The following is an 18,935-nucleotide window of genomic DNA, read 5'->3' as shown; positions in this document are numbered from 1 at the left end:
TACTTTTGCATATTTGTCTCCAAGTTGTTTGTCTATGTACAACAATAGTCCTTTATTTAGTTCTACCCATCTGTCTGATCGTGACTGTTTAAGCTCATTTATTTCCATTGGCAGAGATAGAAGTCATGAACAGTAGAACGATTGAAAGCCTGAGATCCTTGTAGGTGGGAAACATTTGACCCATCCATTTTAAGAGCTAACAACGCCTATTACTCAAACCAAAGTAGCTCGATCCTCACAGCCTACCATGCTCCGAAAGGGACTTCAATCCTGGCAGGGTGGGGTGCAGCGGCATCATGTGCAACTCCAAACCGACAAAATCCAAATCAAATTTATTCGAGACTATAGTACCGCGAGTGGCAAATTGAAAAGTAAATATGCAGTTTAGGATGTGTTGTGTCGTACTTGAAGGCAGACACATTAAAAACTCTCCTGGTTCTTGAGCAATGTTTTGAAATTCAGTCTCAGAACGGTTCTTCAATGCTTGTGAAACGCCACTAGTCTCGTGCACCTGAAGCTATTTTTCACGCATCGGCTCACTCCCTAATTGTCCAGTTGCCATTTTGTAATCCATGCTCCTCTCGGGTAATCCACGTGCGCGAGTTTTCATTTTACCACGTGAATGAAGTCCACGGTTCAGGCAGCAGGCTTGCTTTTTGACGTGCATATATTTGGTCGCTTGTTCTAACCATGCTAATTTATCTTGAGTGGTGCACATTTTGACCCTAATTATCAACCTTGGGTGTGCAGAAGTATTGAAATTTGATTCAAATTTAAGAGGCTAAATGTCTTTTCATGCACTGAACTAAATGTGGAATACGATATGGGTTGGCCTGTTCGGCATTCCCATGTGACCACACGTACACTGCGCATTATTATACTGTGTTGCTTTGTCCATAGTTGACTAATGTACTTAAAATTCACATAAAAGTCCATTGATGTGTCCTAATCCTGCATGTTGAACATACACAAGCTCCTCAATGGTCCATACACTGTTTTTTTAATTTAAAAAAATGCACTTGCTCATTCGGTTTTTGTCACTGCTCAGGTTATGTGTGTGCCAATGATCCAAAGTGCCTTAAGTGGAATGTTATTGGCAAAAAGTGATTGCAGAAAGCATCTGTGGATGTAATGTATAAAATCCTGGCTGGTTCTAGTAACCAGGCAGCATCACAAAGCAGCAGTGCCAGCTTCCCATAAGCAAGCTTCTTGCGAAAGACAGGTCTAAGTTCTTCGTTTGGAGTCATTGCTCCATTGACAGCACTGAAATCAATCACTGGTAAATGCAATTATCCTCGTGATATAGTGTTCTCGTACACGTGTTAAAACCCTTTCTCATCACTTATCGCAGCACACTGGAACTCTGTGGAATACTCTCTTTTCTCTTTATAGCCAAAAGCCAATTACCGTGTTTGCACAAAAGCTGTTTCACACACGATGCTTAGCTGATTGCCACACATAAAACAAAAGATTGCACAGAGAAAGGACAACTAATTACAATAGAATGGCACTCGATCGAGCTCACACCTCTGCAAGGCTGAACAGTTTACATTTCGTCGCCCACTGATAGGCCGGATCTCCATCCGCACCTTCAACCAAAATACATTTGGCTTGTGCTTGTCACCTACCCAACTCATCCACCAAGTTTTGTTCCACAACGTTTTGAAATATCATGCTATATATTGTTTCTCGCCCCATCTCTCAAAGGTATGCCTGGTGTTAGCTAAATGGTTAGGGTGGTGGGCTTGGGATCCGAGGGTCTGGAGTTCAAATCCCGCTCAGCTGTTGAATTAATACCAGGTGGGGGGATTAACTCGGCCTGTCATCCTTCCGAGGTCGGCAAAATGAGTGTCAGCATGCTGGTTTACTGTGTCGGAGTGGCGACCCGTCCAGGCTTGTGCCCATTAGCCAAGGAGACTGCTTAGCAGCACCAACGCTCTGCAAAAGAGTATGGTCCCAATCTCCTCCTCTCCTCTCAAAGGTAAAGAATCATGATAAAAAAAATTGTTTTTTAAATCTCGTATCTGGATCTTGTATCTTCACCAAAATCAAATAAATTTGTCCTTGTCACATACCCAACCAGTCCACCAAGTTTCGTCCAAATCCATCCATAACATTTTGAGATATCGTGCTAGATATCGCTTTTGGCCCAAACACTCAATGGTGCAGAATCACTGAAAAAATTATAAGATCCGGATCCGGATTTTCACCAAAATCGAATCAGTTTGTTCCTGTCACACAATCAACCGGTTCACCAGTTTTGTCCGAATCCATCCATAACTTTTTGAGATATCCTGTCACAGACAGACAGAGAGGCAAATAGGCAAACGGGTGAAAACCTAACCTCTGTACACCTTCGGTGGTGCAGGTAATAATTTCAACAGATGAGAAAATGTCCTTGCATACACGCAGTCAGCATCCAAAGTTGGTTCAAATGAACAAAAGAGCAAGTTCATACACGAAGGCCATTCGACAAGCCGTTTATCAAAGTCCAATGTCATTTCCAATATCAGTCAACACAATACCAATTTTCACTAGGTTGTTGAAACATAAGGAATTTATTATTCCCAGAACTAGTTGTTCTCATAATTGAGGTTCAACATTGGTGGGGCCTCTCGGAGACACTGCATCAGTCAGTAATAGACCACAATGAATGTTTCATATTGAATGGGCTAGCCAGTTGGAAAGGAGAATGAGAAAGGGGAGAATTGGCTGTGAAGACTGTGAAGACTGTGAAGCTGAGTCTTTGGGCCTCTCACTCAATCACCGCAGGTTGGTCGGTGGTCTTTCTGTCTTCTACCGACTCCTCTCCAGCCTTGCCCCCCCTGCTATCTCTGCGATTTGTCCCCACCACATTTCCACAGGGCGCTCAAGGTCCGCCAACAACCCCCTTCTGGTAAAACTACCAAAATCACGAATCACTGCTCATCTTCACTCTTTCATTCCTCTTTTTTTCCCGCCTTTGGAATAAACTCTCACTCTATTCTTTCCCATTCTTCCCTCCAGGCTTTCAAAACAGCTGTTCACCACCACCTCTTATCTTCCCCCATCCAAATCCTCGATCTTTTCTACCCCCGATAATCCACCCAAGCCCACTTCCTTCATTTCTCCTGCTTTCCTTCCTGAAAGTCCCTGAAATGTCCATCTTCTCTTCGCCATGTTCCCCGTCCCATCCCCATCCCTCTCCCTTCCACAGTTCACCTAATGTGTCTGTTCCCCACTGTTTTGTCCCTTCCACTCCCGCCCCTCTTGTCTCATGCCTCCTTGCTGTGAGTTGTGTGTTAGCTCTCATACGAGCCTCGACCAAGGTATACAAAAAAAAAAAAAAAGAGACACACAATGAATGGAATGGAGGGGGGGAGATTATTGGGACATAAAGGAGGAAATAGTGGTAGAGTGGGAGTTCAGAGGGATAAATTCCACCACTTTCGCATATGTAATATGGAGATGGCCCTTGGCAAAGTATTTATTGAAAAAACTCCATGCCAATCACAACTCACTCCATGTGGCAGCTGCAGCCAATAACTCTCACTTAGTGAACATAGCTGTTTGCAATTGTGGCTCCAAAAAGGAAGTGACTTCCTGTGTGAGGAAGGTGAAGCTTCATGTGGGAGTTACGAAGTAGCTTCAGAGTTGGAGTGCCAGAGGTAGTTTTTAACAGATAAAACAGACTCATAAAGGTATCAGCACAAACACAGTGCACAAGTCAACTGTTTCAGAGGCACACACTTCCTTGGTGCCATTGAGACACAAGAACACCCATGAACAACGCTCCTCCAGAGTAACACTAGCCAGACCAGTGACTTCCTTTTTGAATTATTGCAACAATCAAGCCCACCTCCCTCCCTCCACAAATATACTTAACAACTTGGCATAAGAATATTTCATATTTAAACCAGATACTCAACTTACAGATAAATGAATTTTTTGATGCAAGGCAAATCGATTGAAAACTGTGGGAGATTTCAACACATTTGTAGAACTAAACATCCTGTGAACTTTAGTGCAATAATGACTGTGAAACTTCACAGAATCAGGAAGCATGGGAACAAGACACATCACAAGTCAAGCTTACCTGTTTAGGGCAAACGCATAATGGAACTTGATGTTGTTTTGATCAGAAAGGTCACACGTAGGCAGCATTTCAAGGGTTTCGACCAACTTGACCATTGCGTCATAATCCTGCCAAGGTCATACGAAAAAAACAACATCAGCACCGGCAGTTTCCCAAACTCCAAAGCCATGCAATATAGTGTGAGCAAGACCTGCACGTCTCGGTAGGAAAGCAGAAGGTTCACTACGATGTCGGGACTGAGGAGCTCGGTGGTATCGAGGCGCTGGCGGATCCGAGCTAGTTCTTTGGCAAGAAGATTTCCCTGAAGATCTCGTCGTGCTCGTCGAATTTCTGCCAGCACGGTTGCCTTGCACCGCGCACTAGCAGAAGGAAAGTGGGGGGTGGGTGTTAGACTGCATGGAAAAGAGTGTGCATAACCTGATAAATTATTTTATGTAATCCAACCTAAAAAGAAAAATCACTTAAAGGACAACTATTTACTTTATTTATCGAAGAGTTATGACAGATATCTGATGCTTTTTTTAGCCAAGGATCCTGCAAAACTATGAGGAACGCAAAATGTCCAGAGAAACATCGATCATCATTTATTAAAGGGGAACCCAAACACATTTTTTTTCTTCTGAAAACCATTGAAAATAATTAATCACGGTCTAGTTTGAAGGGGAAAAAAAATTTAAAAAATTTTGCCAATCACAAAGTATAAAAAAAAAAGCCCTGGAGTGTTGACTTTCGATTTTCGCCAGTGATGTCACACCTTGAACCAATTTTGATCGAAACGGCGGCATACATTAAGAAACAGCGTATTTCGAGCTCGGATTCCGATGCTGATTTCACCGTCGTTAGCAACTCTGAAGGTTCTCAGTCTTCTAAAACTGATCAGTGGGATTCTGAAGAAACTAATGGAGACGAAATTAGTGATGGAAAAACTTTTGGGGGATTTATGGAGTCGAATGGTTTGGAGCCTTATGCGAGCAATTTAGACGAAGATGGCGACAGTGGAGGTGTTAGTGAAGATGGAAACGCCGGTCACATGTTCACCACAGTTTGGAAGGTTTTGTTTTTTTGTTCAATTTGCAGGTTTACAAGGGATTTTGTATTCATTGATAAATCAGTTATATTATTCCAGCAGAAACGCGGCGTGGAAATGAACACAGCACGACACATGACCAGAGACACGACACAGCATGGGCACGATGGTGGGATACAATACGGCATGGACACGATACAGCATGGACATGGCACGTCAGCACCGAGACATACTCAGACACTGTCGACAAAATGGGCGATGAATGCTTTGTCCCGTCGCAGACTGACCAGGTGTCCTGTATGTTAATACCCTTGGGAAGTGTGTCAAAATGGCGGACTTGGTAAATTTTTGGAAAATCACGTTAAATTCCTTCAAAAATCTTCCTCTCCAGACCTAGCAGTCAGAATGTATCCAAATTTGGGTTACAACATTAGGCCAGGGCCCAGATAAGCTGCAGGTACAGTGGTCCTATTTTTAGTTAACCATTTTGGAATTGCCTTAGTTTGATTGTTTAGTTTGCTCAAAAGTGTTTAAAATGATGATGGAGGGCATCACCCATGCAATGGCTGGCTTATTATGGCTGTCCTTGCATTTGGGGAAGTGCTATGATTGGGTGGAAGGGGGAATGGTGGTGGAAGGGGGAATTGTAGTGGAAGGGGAAGATGGTGGTGGGGCCACTGTGTGACCTGAATCTCTGCCGGAGGTTTGCACTCTAATCGAGTGGAGTGGCCATGTAGTTTATACCATGTTTTGTTGCCTGTTGGTGTAAATGTCTATAATGCACCTCTTTTATGTATATTCATTTTCCTTTGTTTCAGATCGTTCATCATCACATGTGTTGAGGTCACAATGAAAAAAACAAAATGTTCCCCATGAAATCGTAAAAGCGACCCTATCGCTATCAAGTAAAATGTGAAAAAAAGAAATGGACCCGGACTACCAAAAAATAAGGCACACAATAGCTTGAAGTGTACATTCGGGTAAATCAGTAGCCGCCCCCTGAAATTTCTTTGGCTCGTACGCCCATGCATGTCAAGGCAAACAAGGGAAACTATTTCCAGAGATAAAAGGCAGCAATGAATGACACGAGGCTCTCTTGCCGAATTGTAACTGATATTGTTCATGAGGGACTAACGCCCCCCCCCCCCGACCTTAACTCCCCAGTCCTCCCTTTAAGGTACCTTGAAGCAGAAGTTGACGCGAGATAACTTTTTTATATCATGCTGATCATGACATGTGTTCGCAAATTTAGTGGCAGATTAAATCTGAAAGGGAATTTTGCATTTCATCACTGTTAAAATTTAAATAGTTTGCAGATATGTCAGTCTGAAGTGAGGCAGTGAGAGCAGATTGGGGTTGGCTTGTTTTTATGAACTATCAAAAGTGAAGTCATCCATGCATAAAGAAAGGAGAGAGGGTGAGCCACAAAGCAAAACTAGAGTTTATCACAAATGGTGAGGGATTATGAAGTATGGAGCACAGAGATCAGTGGTATACCCAACCTTGATGTAACTTGGATATGCTGCAGCATTTCTACAAGTCGCTCAACAAGCAAAGGGCCATTGGGCTGGCCAACTGGATGTTCTATGGCCGATGATGCAACAGATTGTTTTCGAAGCCCGGACTCCCACTCGCACAAGATGGCCTGACCGCATGGTGCCACACAGTAGGTCAGGAACGTGTACACTGAACCACATGAGGCCTGCGGAACAATGGAATCAAGAAGACCAACTAAACAGAACGTCCTTCACAAGCCCCAAAGTATATTATCCTTTATAACTCTTAGGAGACCTAGTGGCCACAAACATCCCCTATTAATTTGTTATTTTGTTGTTTTGGATGTTCATGGAATCAAACCTGGCACCACTCCTGCCAGTTGTGACGATGCAGCTGCCAGCCACAGGACCCTTATTTATGTCTACAAGATCTCTTGTGATCAAATCCTTTCGAAAGATTGATTAGCTGAATGTATTTAGTGGCTCTGCCATCTAACTATTCCAATGAGCCTAAGGGGGTCTTCTGTGTATTATGGAGGGAGACAGTAGGGGATTAAGTAAAAACATAATGCCAGTGAAGCAGGTGCACAAAATTACAATTGGAAGTACTTCCTACCACACTCGTTGTGGTTAAGCATGAAAGCATGTTTTGGCAGTTAATGACCACTCCTGCCATTTACCACAAATACCACAAACCATTCACCTACGTCCAGGTAAACAAGCATGTATCCTCGCCATGATTTTCTATTTTGCTCGCATTACCTTTTACCCCACATAACCCTGATCCCTCCCCTCCAAAACCATTTTAATTTCACTTTCCCAGCACGGCATCGAGTCCAACTTACCTCATGGCAGCCACACCTAAACCATAAGCACTTTGTACTGGCTGGGCAGTCGGCCAACGAACACTGTGAGGAAACTATTGTCCTTCCGCTGTTGCTGCTGTTTTTGTTGTTTTTATTGTTGTTGAGGAACAGCCAACATTAAAGGGCAGGAACTATGCAAATCATCATCGAGACATGGTAACTGAAGCCCATGCAGTTTTAAGATTCCCTGGGGGTAGGCTTCCCAGTTTAATAAACATTAAGAGTGCATTATCTAACCTAACCTAATTATATTCTCACCGAGAGCCACACAGAGGCCTCATGGCTATGCCTTGTCTGTACATGCCCAAAACGACTTCAGATTCAGAGTAGAAGAGGAGCTCTTATAGGACAAAGGCAGACAACTGTAAACCCAAGCCAGATAGGACTTTTCAAATACAGTAGAACCGGCATGCACCATACTCTATTGCCTATTTCTCATGGGATATATCCCAAGGACGGGTAACGACGATGGCCATCCTTTGAGGGCATTGCACCTTGCAGTCCAATTACAGATACTCCTTGTATCAAAGGTCATTTTTCGGTTTGGTGATTTTTTTTTTAAAGAAAAAAAAAAGTCAAGGCTCATGGAAGAGCTAGAACACAGAATGCATCAGGAAACAACAAAACAAAAGGAACAGTAGACAAATGGAGGGGGGAGGGAGGGGAACACCAACACCAGAGTTGAAGGACAAAATAGAGGGAGACTTGGACAAATAAGGGATGTGGAGAGGAATGAGGGCGAGGGGAGCACACGTGGATGGACAACATAAATACAGAAGAAAACTCTCAGGAAGGAAATACTAGAAATTTGGAGAGGTTTGGAGAGTGGGGGTGTGGGGAGGGGGGGGGTTATTATTGGGAGTATAAGATATCATGGTTTTGGATGGTGTGTTCATCGAGATACTGGTGAACAGCGGTCTTGAATATCTGGAGGGAAAAATTAAATTGAAGATAATGTGGTTATATGTGAGGAAAACAGAGGAATTAATGTGTGGAAGTGAGCAATGATTCTGGATTTTAGGAGGGTCACCAAAAGGAGGCTGATGGTGGACCGCATGCCCGCTGCAGACCTGGGGGGTTGGGAGGGGGGTACAAAGCACAGAAATGACAGAGGGTTCAGGACCAGAACGGAGGTGGTAGAAGAGAGACCACTGTCTTGTCTGCAATGAGAAAGTGATAGGCCCATAGACCCAGCTTCATTGCAGGGGATTCCAATGACCTTGAATATGTTGGTCTCTCACATTCCCTTCTATATACTAATAAAACAAGGGGAGCCAGTTTCCTGACTCAACCACCTCCCCCTCCCTCCCAGTCCTGTACCAACAAAACTTAACAGAAATGTTACTCCTTCCTTTGTAATTTCCAGCAAGTGTCTCAAATGTTTCCCAGCAATGATTGAGTTTCCTGATGCCATTGGAATGGAAGTCATGTTTTTGGCTCTATACTTGAAGAATGGGGGAGGAGGAGGACATGACTTTTGATATCCTCCCCTGTACAACCAAGAAAAATCTATATGTTCAACTTCCTTGAACCGCACTTGTGTTAATGACAGCGATGACGAGGAAAGCAGAATAAGTGCATTTTAAAACCTCTTAACAACCTGACAAATACAATTGGACAATAACAGTATCCGTTATCACTATCTTCAACAGATTATTTACCCTTTTTAACCAAAGAAGAAAACAGAAAAAGGCAACACTGAATGCAGTGCAACGGCAACAAACTATAGTGTGTGAAGAATAACAAATATAAGTAAAGTCATTAAAAATCATTAAGAGTTACAGCATCTCGCAATCAATGCTGAAAAAGTGGATGAAATCAACAAGACGTTAATTGAGGTACGTGAACCGCCGTGGGAACAAAGGAGAAGCTTGCGTTTCAGGCATTAACCCTTCGTCATAGCAATAGGGAAGAGTTAACGAATACTCCGACGAAGAGTTAATGCCTGAAATGTCAGCTTCTCCTTGCTTCCCATGGCGGTTATTAATCCGAATCAATATCTTGTTAATTTCACCAATTGTTCTATCTGTCCGCCACCACAGATTGACATGAGCCTTCACCAGAAAGACTAGTTCTTTATTTTCATGCTGAAAAGCATCAACCTTGAGGTCATTGCTCACTTGGTCATTTCAAGTTGCATAATTTAAACTACCTTTGCTTTGCAGATCTTCCCTATTGCACGACAGCAGCACGATTTATAGATATTGCAAAGTTGCTGGCTCCATTCATATTGCAAAATTACAGTTAATGAGTTTATTGTGAACCAGATTGCCAATTTTTTCCCAAATATTTACTCCAATGGTCATCCTCTTGATCATGTATGCATTGATATTTGTTGGCAGAATAGCCTCGAGGCATGTGCACTTGCTTTAAAGGTGTCTAGCCTGGGTTTGACTTTCGACCCACCAATAAACTACCATCTTGGTGCATGGCAAGCATGGCGAGGCATCAATACGTGCGCTGTCCCTTGGATGGACGCTAAGAAGGTGGACCTGTCCACCAGCACGTGTGGCGTTATTGGAAGTTAAATATCTCCGGGTGTCTTTCATGAAGAGTAGACGAGTCATCACAAACACTGTGAATAAATTCCAAAGTCATAACTGACTACTGGGAAGACAACAGCAAACCACGCAACATCACCCTTACTGCATCGGCTGTGCAAATGCAGTCAATCGTATGTACATTGACGACGATGATAATGATGTGGGAAGGAGGGAGGGGGTGGTTTGGGATGATGCACACACGGTGCATACAGGGGAGGGAGGGTGGGCCTGGCAAGTATAGAATAATATGTATAATTCAAATATTTTCCTGATTTAGATTTTCGCATCGATAATAATTGTTGATATTTATTTATTTGGGAAGCCAAACAACTTTTTAACACTGTTCGGACAGAGCTTGAAAATCCTTGAATTGCATTGACTTCTGACATTTTTCTCCAGAGTTTAGAAGAAAAGAAAAAAAATGCCGAAAGGCACCTGCAAGGAAGAGTGCCAGACGCACTCAGTTAGACAAGGCGTACTTGGGACCTTTTGAAGAGTCTGGTTTAGAAGCTCCGATACAACACAACACAGAATTAATTTTGCAAAACAGAACTGGGCTTTTTTGAAACGGAAAATCACCGACTCAAAATTCATGATTGCCTCCATTCTTGATTTTTGTTGTTTTTGTTGTTGTTGCTCAAATGTCCCACTTTGAAATGCTCTTGAAACATGGACAACAACAAAAAATAAATTACCGCTTTTTCCAGGTCCTCTCAGAGAACAAGGCGACACAATCCTAGAGGAGAATGATGTAGATTTTCTTACAATAATTATGTCCCCTTGTCTTTCTCTTAATAATAAATGAAAGGGAAGTCATACTGTCTGGAGAATGGGCCAACACATGTTCGCAAGGTAGTGGGTGCAGCTGTTGGACATCGAATGTTCCCAGTGGGACACACAAAAATAGCTTGTGAGATTATGATAACAAAAGCTATATTCAAAACAATGAGGAAATCAGGTTTGCAGGATCATTGGCTGGATATAGGGAGTACAAACTAGTTGGCTGCAGATAAGAAAAGGCACTCAACGAGCGTACTGTCGAGTGTTCGAACGTGTGTTTGAGGGACGAAATGTGGGCAAAGAAGCTGTAAAGAACCACATGTCTGGAGCACAAGATGTGGAAAGCAAGTTCTGAGGAAGATCCCATGACAAAGCAACTTCCGTCACCCGTTCTGAGCAAAGCGAGCCATCAGGAAATAAAAACTTAAATTGTTTGTAAAAACTTCACTACTTATTGTTAGCTTGATGTTAGTTGTTACTAGTTGAAAGGGCACATAGATGGCAACGTCACTTGGTGAGAAACATTCAAATTTCATGAGTATTTTGTTGGTAAAATGAAGGAGTGTAATAAATTATATTTCAGTGTACATATTCTGATTTTAGTATTACATACTGTGGGCTATAGGTGTTCCAGATCAGTCATATTGATGATCAGTTAATTTCACCTGGTCTTGGCTAAAACAAAAAGTAACTTGCTCCCCATCCCATCTACCCACAGTACATTCTTTTTCCAAAATGCCTGTTGGGAAATTAACCAAAACCTGTCTAGTAATCAAATCTACATACTTGTGTTCAAAGTCGAGTCTCATGTAAGATCTGGAACACATAACTGACCAGAATATAACAGAAGAAGAAGAAAAACATAGTGGAAACATACAGCATAGTGGAGGCACACAAGTGAAGGACAGGTTTTTAAATATATTTACAGGAACGAGGCTCATGGAAGAGTAAGGTAAAACTGACAGTGGGACAAACACCAAGAGGGAATGAATGAATAGGAAAAGAGAGGGGGGAGGTGGAAACACTAAAAGTAGCAAATGAGAATGGTTGGGTTAAGAAAGGTTAGTAGAAGTAATAAAGATAATGGGTCAGAATGGGGATGACAAAAGGTGGAGGTGCAGTGCTTGCTCGAAGTCCTGGAGGGAAGAGTGAGACAGAACAGCCTCAGAAAAGTGCTTCCATAGATGGGAGAGGAGGAGGATAAAAGAGATGAAGTGTGGTTAAATTGGTCTGGAAAATACTGGACATAGCCTGGGGAATGCCTGAAAATGGCCTTGGATTTTAGCTCGGTCAAGGTGTACAAACCCAGTTTCAAAGTCCCCATACAAAAAAAACATATAACTAACGTCACTCGTCATTCTCGTAATATATGTAGTCTCACCTCACACACTTATTCTGACCATAAATACCATAATGAACTGAACACGCCACTATTATGGCCCATATACCCGTATCATCCATGCACCCTATTATGTCACATTCATTGCCATTATCCGTAGCTTAATTATTAGGATATTTAACAAGCACTTTTGCGCACATTAAGGTTAGATTGCATCAATAAAGGTGAATATGAAAAAAAATTCAAACTATATTCCCCATGGTTAGTCGATCATATGTATGAAGTTTCGCATTGATCTGTTAAGCGGTTCTGGAGAAGACTTTTGATGTTTTTTTTATATTTTCAATCCAATACGGCCACCAAATCACATGACCGATGACATCATACATTTAATTCTTCACTCACATCAGGTCAAAGATCAGAATGATATACGAAGTTTCAGATTTTTTGGATACGGATTTTGATTCAACCAATGATGGCTGCAATACCACTTCACCAATGATGTCATCATCATCACCCTATATACCCCATGTTATCACCCTGTACTAATTTATGCCATTAATTTTGTTGAGTGGTTTCATGTCCAAATATTTCAAATATTTCCTTTAATATCCAATATGGCTGTCATACCATGTGACACACACACACACACACACACACACACACACACACACACACACACACACACACACACACACACACACACACACACACACACACACACACACACACACACACACACACACACACACACACACACACACACACACACACACACACACACTAATCTGGAGTTTGACCTTTGAGCTCTTTTTTTTGTAGACATGATTGAAGCTCGTGGAAGAGCTAGAGCAGCATGGAATGGAACATGATGGAGAGGGGGAAACACAAACAGCAGAGTATAAGTGAGAGTGAGATCAAGGGGAGGGGGAGAAGGACACATGGGGTGTACAAGCTGAATGAAACACAGCAAGAGGAGGAAGAGGAAAGCTGGGATAAAACAGAAAAGGAACAAACAAACTGATAACTAATGAACAAGGGAGCCCTGGAGAGAAGAATGGGACTGAACAGTCTGGGAAAGTTGGTTCTACAGGTAAAAGAAAAGAGGAACAAACGAGTGGATATGAGCAGTGAGCCTGGATTTTGAGAGTTTAAGAAGAAGAGGGTTACTGGAAGACCATGTGGACCATGCAAAAAACGTGGGAGAGACAGAGCCTCAAGAGGGCAGACAGTGCAAGACCAAAAAGAAGGTGGAAGAATACAGGGAGGCCACCAACCCATCTGTGATGCAAAAGTAACAGCCCTACACACTCAGCTTCATTGTGGGAGATCCCCATGATTTTGATGGCCTTACTTTACACAGCATCAAGAAGGGCAAGGTGTGAGGCAGGGGCGACAGCCTAAAGGGTAGAGCAGTACACCACCAAGCTGAGAATGAAGGCCTGGTAGATTGTCAAAAGTTCAGATTTGCCAAGGAAAGACCTCACACGATGAAGGATGCCCAGTTGGCCGCTATCTTTCTAGGTCATCTTGGAACCATGGTCTGCCCAAGAAAGATCATGGCTGATGGTGAGGCCCAAGAGTTTGAATGACTTAACCACTTTAAAAGGATTGTTTGGGAAGTAGATGGGAGGGTTTGCCAGACAATCCTTTTGGAGAGACAAGGTGAGAGTGTGGGATGTTTTTTGTTACAAGAAACACCCGCTCCGTTCGGGAGCATTGGCAAGTCATCTCCCCCCACCCCCTCTCACAGGTGAGGTGAAGGGAGTTGCCCTGGGTACTACCAGCACACATATGCAAAATTTGGTGGACATCGGGTGAAAATCATAGATCATCTCTCCTTGTAAAAAAATGTTCTCTGTGCCCATGACCTGACCTTGGCTACTGCGAACATATATGCAAAATTTGGTGATTGGTCCAGCCCTGTTGCCAGACAGTCCTTATTTATTTTCAGATGTACATACATACATACAAACATAGAAATGTCTTATTTACCCGTAATATAGTAGGATATTATAGTGCACAACTCTGTCTTTCAGAACCATGCTCGTGTTGGGAATGTTTTCAAAGATGGATAAGAAGTGATTGTGTTTTTGAATCGTTTTGAAGCTTGTAATATCAGAGCATTTAATCATGTCATCGTGCTTTTTTAATTGGAAAGAAAACCGCAGGTGTTTAACAGGCCAAATGGTGTAAACTTTTCCAGTCTATTTCAGCCCCTCTTTGTTAAGTTTTAGTGCACATGAAACATAATTCCAGGGAGCTTATGGGTTGGCACGTCGTCCGTTCGTCAGTCCATAAATACTTGCAACTTCTCTGAAGCAACACATATGATTTCCACGAAACTTTCCCACAATGTTCATCACCATGCATGTATCAAAGTTTGTTCATGGCATTAAAAAAATACAATAAAATAAAATCGGGCCCTAAGGGGGTTGATGGGGGTTTCCCCCAAAATAATTATTTGCTTTCTTCTCAGAAACTACACACACAATTTTGATGAAACTTAACCACAACCTTCATCACCTGTGATGTAACAAAGTTTGTTCACAGCATTAAAAAAACCACCATAGGTGTTTACTTTCTTCTCCATTACACTTTTTTTTGTATACATTGTCGAGGCTCGTGTAGAGCTAACACACAATACACAGCAATGGGGGGCATGAGACAAGAGGGGTGGGAGTGGGAAGGACAAAACAGTGGGGAACAGAGACATTAGGAGATCTGTGGAAGGGAGAGGGATGGGGTGGGGAACATAGGGAATACAAGATGGACATTACAGGGACTTTCAGGAAGGAAAGCAGGGAATTTGAAGGAGGTGGGTTTGGGTGGATTATCGGGGGTGGTGAACGAAAAGATCGAGGATTTGGATGGGGGACGATAAGAGGTGGTGGTGAACAGCTCTTTTGAAGGCCTGGAGGGAAGAATGGGATTTAATAGAGTGTGGGAGTTTATTCCAAAGGCGGGAAAAAAGAGGAATGAAAGAGTGAAGGTGAGCAGTGATTCGTGATTTTGGTAGTTTTACCAGAAGGGGGTTGTTGGCGGACCTTGAGCGCCCTGCGGAAATGTGGTGGGGACAAATCGCAGAGAGAGCAGGAGGGGCGAGGCTGGAGAGGAGACGGTAGAAGACAGAAAGACCACCGACCAGCCTGCGGTGAGAGAGTGAGAGGCCCAAAGACTCAGCCTCATTGCGGGAGATGTCAATGATCCGAAATGCCTTGGTTTCCACAGCGTTTCCATTACACATTTTGTGGGTAACCCATGCGTACCAATGGTTCCCTGGTTATCTTATCCAGCCACTACCAGGTGAGCACCAAAGGGTATTGCCATTATGTTATATTTTTGGAAATTGAATTGCAACATTGTCTGTGACACTTGAAGGAGAGGCAAATTAGAAATTCCTGCCCTTACTTACAGAGGGCACTGTATCAACAGCACTGCCCCACCCTCAGCCAATGATGCTACCTGCAGCCACATGTTGCATGCAAAGGAATAACAAGAAAAAGAGCAGTCAGATATTGCAGACCCACGCCAGGACTTATTTTGTGTGGCGTTTGTGTACTGGTGTTATGTAATTAATGAGACATAACTAGAACAGCCACTTTATAACTGCTGGCAGTGATGACCGGATACCAAGACGTCCTGCTTTGGTGCAACACCGCTTTGATCAGACACCTGACCCTGACCCATGACGTTTTTAAAATTATTATTCATTATTCAATTGAATTCTGAATGGGATTAAAATAAATTCAATGCAAATCAAATTGAAGACCAAATAGGTACAGTTCTGCATTGGAGTAATCAGAAGGAACCCAAACAAGCGAAAAGCAAAGATGAAGTCATCAGGAGGAACCTGGATAGGATTCGCATTTCAGCTGCTACTCCTCTACCCTCAAACCCAACCAGGTCCAGCCAAGTGAGCCTTGTTCAAAAACAAAAAAGATCCCATATCACCAAATTAAATTATTCTGCCTGCCAGACCATGCGTCCAATCAAGTTGAAATTTAAAACATTTATTCCCCATCACGACGAGATCATAAATGTGAAGTTTCACGTCGATTGATTAAGTAGTTCCAGAGAAAACATTATTTCATATTTTTCTTCAATACAATATGGCTGCCAAACCATGTGACCTATCAATGATTCCTTGACAAACTTGTACACACATGGCTTGGGGAACATTTGTGTGGTTTCCCCATCAATCTGTCCAGTCTTTCTGGAGAAGATTGATTTATAGGTTTTAGGATAAATCCAATATGGCTGCCAAACCATGTGACCTATGAAATCATATTTGTGAACCTTTTGTTACTCATGGATAGGTGGTCATACGTGTAAAGTTTTGCCTCGATCTTCACGCACTTCAGAGAAGATTTTTGAAGGTTTTGTTTTATTTTTAAATAATATAGCTGCCGAATCATGCGACCGATGACAGCATGAAAAATTTTTCTGGAGACAATTTTATGTCTCTGGAAAGTGCTTCCATGGATGGGAGAAGTTTAAAAAGGATAGAGCATGAAGAAACAACCATATGTTGGCAACCAGAGTGCAGGGTTTGCTGGGCCTCATGTCCTCCTCCTGTGTTGAAGTTCCTTTTATGGAAACTCGTTTTATTACTGGTTCGCGGGCGCCAGCAGTGACCACTATTTTTGTTGTGTCTGTGTGTCTGTCTGTCTGTGACTTTCCCCAGAGCATAGCTACATGACATTTGATGTGATCTTGATGAAACTTGGACGCAAGCGAGATATCATGGTCTCGTTGTGTCTTTTTGTATGAGGAGCGTCCCACGCCCCTTGTGGGTGGAGCCACACCCACTTGAACTTTTCATTTATTTTTATTTTTTCTCGATTTTTTTCTCGCAATTTCATTTCCTCGAAGTTGTGCGTAATGTCCATAAATACAACATATTAAAAAAATCTGATTTGATTTGGTCAATTTTGACGGAAGAGATAGGTTTTTATGGTAGGGCTTCCTCGAGCCTGGTGTTGGCTTAGTGGTTAGGATGGTGGCTTGGGATCCCAGGGTCCTGAGTTCAAGCCCCGTTGGCTGCTGAATTACCACCAGGGGGTTGACTCAGCCTGTCATCCTTCCGAGGTCGGCGAAATGAGTGCCAGTGTACTGGTCCCGGTGTATGCCCCGGTTAGAATAGGTGTACCATATCCCTGTGTGTCGTAAGAGGCGACCAGGGTTGGCGTCAGGAAGGGCATCCGGCCATAAAACATTGCCTCAAGAAAAAAAGCCAAACCCCTGCACAGCAGGGAAAAATGGCTGTAAAAACGGTAGGGCTTCCTCAAAAGCTTGCACGAACTCAATTGTACCTATCGTGGCATTGTTCAATAATGCCCGCAAACCATCGTCACCTCCCGGCTAGTTAACCTCCGCCATCGAAGATGGACGGAGGTTACTGTTTTCACCCGTCTGTTTGTTACTTAGATTTCGTAAGTATATTGATGACTTCCGTTTCTGTTTGTTTGTTAGTTTGTTTGTTTGTTTGTTTGTAGGCACGATAACTCGAGAACGGAAGAAGCTACCAATGTCAAATTGCACCACGTGATTCAGGAGGGTGATGGCTAGTGCTGATTAGATTTTGGTCAAAATCGGTCAAAGGTCAAGGTCACAGTGAGGTCAAATATTCGATTTTTGATGGTTTGGTACAGATAACTCGAGAACGGAAGAAGCTACCAATGTCAAATTACATCAAGTGATTCAGGAGGGTGATGGCTCGTGCTGATTAGATTTTGGTCAAAATCGGTCAACGGTCAAGGTCACAGTGAGGTCAAACATTCGATTTTTGATGGTTTGGTACAGAATCATCGTAGAAACTTCTGGTTTGCGTCGCTACCTTCTCGAGAGACAGCTTTTGTTAGACAAGGTCAAAGGTCAAGTTGACGATTTCGTAAGTACCAGTCTATGACTGCTTGTTTGTTTGTTTGTTTGTGAACAGTATTACGGAAAAAACTCCTGGACGGATTTCGACGAAACTTGGTGGGGGGATTAGGTATGGTCCAAGGATCATGCCATTAGATTTTGGACTTGGTCTAAAGTCCAATATGGCCGCTATGGCGGCCATTTTGAAAAAATATTTTAATTTTTGTTTTTGCATTTCTACATGTTTTAAGTGATTTCCAACCCCCAAAAAATAAATTTATTAGAGAAAAAAAACAAACAAAATTTTGCAACTTTTTTTCAAAAAATTTTTGATTTTATTTTAATAATATTTGAATTTTTTTTTGCATTTCTACATGTTTTAAGTGATTTCCAACCCCCCCCCCCCCAAAAAAAATTTGTGAGAGAAAAAACAAACAAATTTTGCACCTTTTTTTCAAAAAAAATTTATATTTTTTTTTTGGCATTTCTACATGCGAGTCGATCTAGTTTAGTTTATTCAATCGTGGTTCAGTAGAGTCCGATTCGTTTTGACCCACAATGAATAGGATATCAGGTTCACTCAAGTGACCCAGCAGTATTGGCGGCGGAGGTTTTGCACTCTACCGAGTGCTCCCCCTCTTGTTTAGTTTATTCAATCGTGGTTCAGTAGAGTCTGATCCGTTTTGACCTACAATGAATAGGATATCAGGTTCACTTAAGTGACCCAGCAGTATTGACGGCGGAGGTTTTGCACTCTACCGAGTGCTCCCCCATTAGTTATAATTGTAACAGCAACGTCTGCTCTCTGGTAGTCTGGTATTAAATAGCGGAGACAAAGTTCCAATGTTGTAGATTGTATGGTGGGAGAGGTGGGGGTGGAGGGGGTGAGTGGGGGGAGGGGTGGGGTGGTGGAGGGGGGTGTGTTGGGGGCGGTGGAGGGAGGG

General features: G+C 42.6%; 2 protein-coding genes across 2 annotated transcripts in view; one reads left to right on the top strand and one right to left on the bottom strand.

Annotated features, from left to right (window-relative positions):
* Nucleotides 1-18,935, top strand: part of LOC147034221 (uncharacterized) — a 150,708-nt gene that overhangs the window by 77,259 nt on the left and 54,514 nt on the right. The window lies entirely within an intron of this gene.
* The window catches only part of LOC147034224 (mitogen-activated protein kinase kinase kinase 15-like), an 87,442-nt gene that overhangs the window by 65,818 nt on the left and 2,689 nt on the right, over nt 1-18,935 (bottom strand). Inside the window, exons 3-5 of the mRNA XM_085878810.1 lie at nt 6,605-6,804; nt 4,266-4,434; nt 4,076-4,182 (exon numbers count right to left, since the gene is read on the bottom strand). Coding sequence (XP_085734936.1) covers nt 4,076-4,182; nt 4,266-4,434; nt 6,605-6,804 — 476 coding nt within the window. The remainder of the gene's footprint in view (nt 1-4,075; nt 4,183-4,265; nt 4,435-6,604; nt 6,805-18,935) is intronic.

Source organism: Eptatretus burgeri, chromosome 1, assembly GCF_056783735.1.
Source record: "Eptatretus burgeri isolate ZD-2024b chromosome 1, Ebu_testis_v1, whole genome shotgun sequence".
Classification (NCBI taxonomy): domain Eukaryota; kingdom Metazoa; phylum Chordata; class Myxini; order Myxiniformes; family Myxinidae; genus Eptatretus; species Eptatretus burgeri.
Note: the sequence above shows the minus strand (reverse complement) of the source record. Positions and strands in the feature narration are given on the sequence as shown.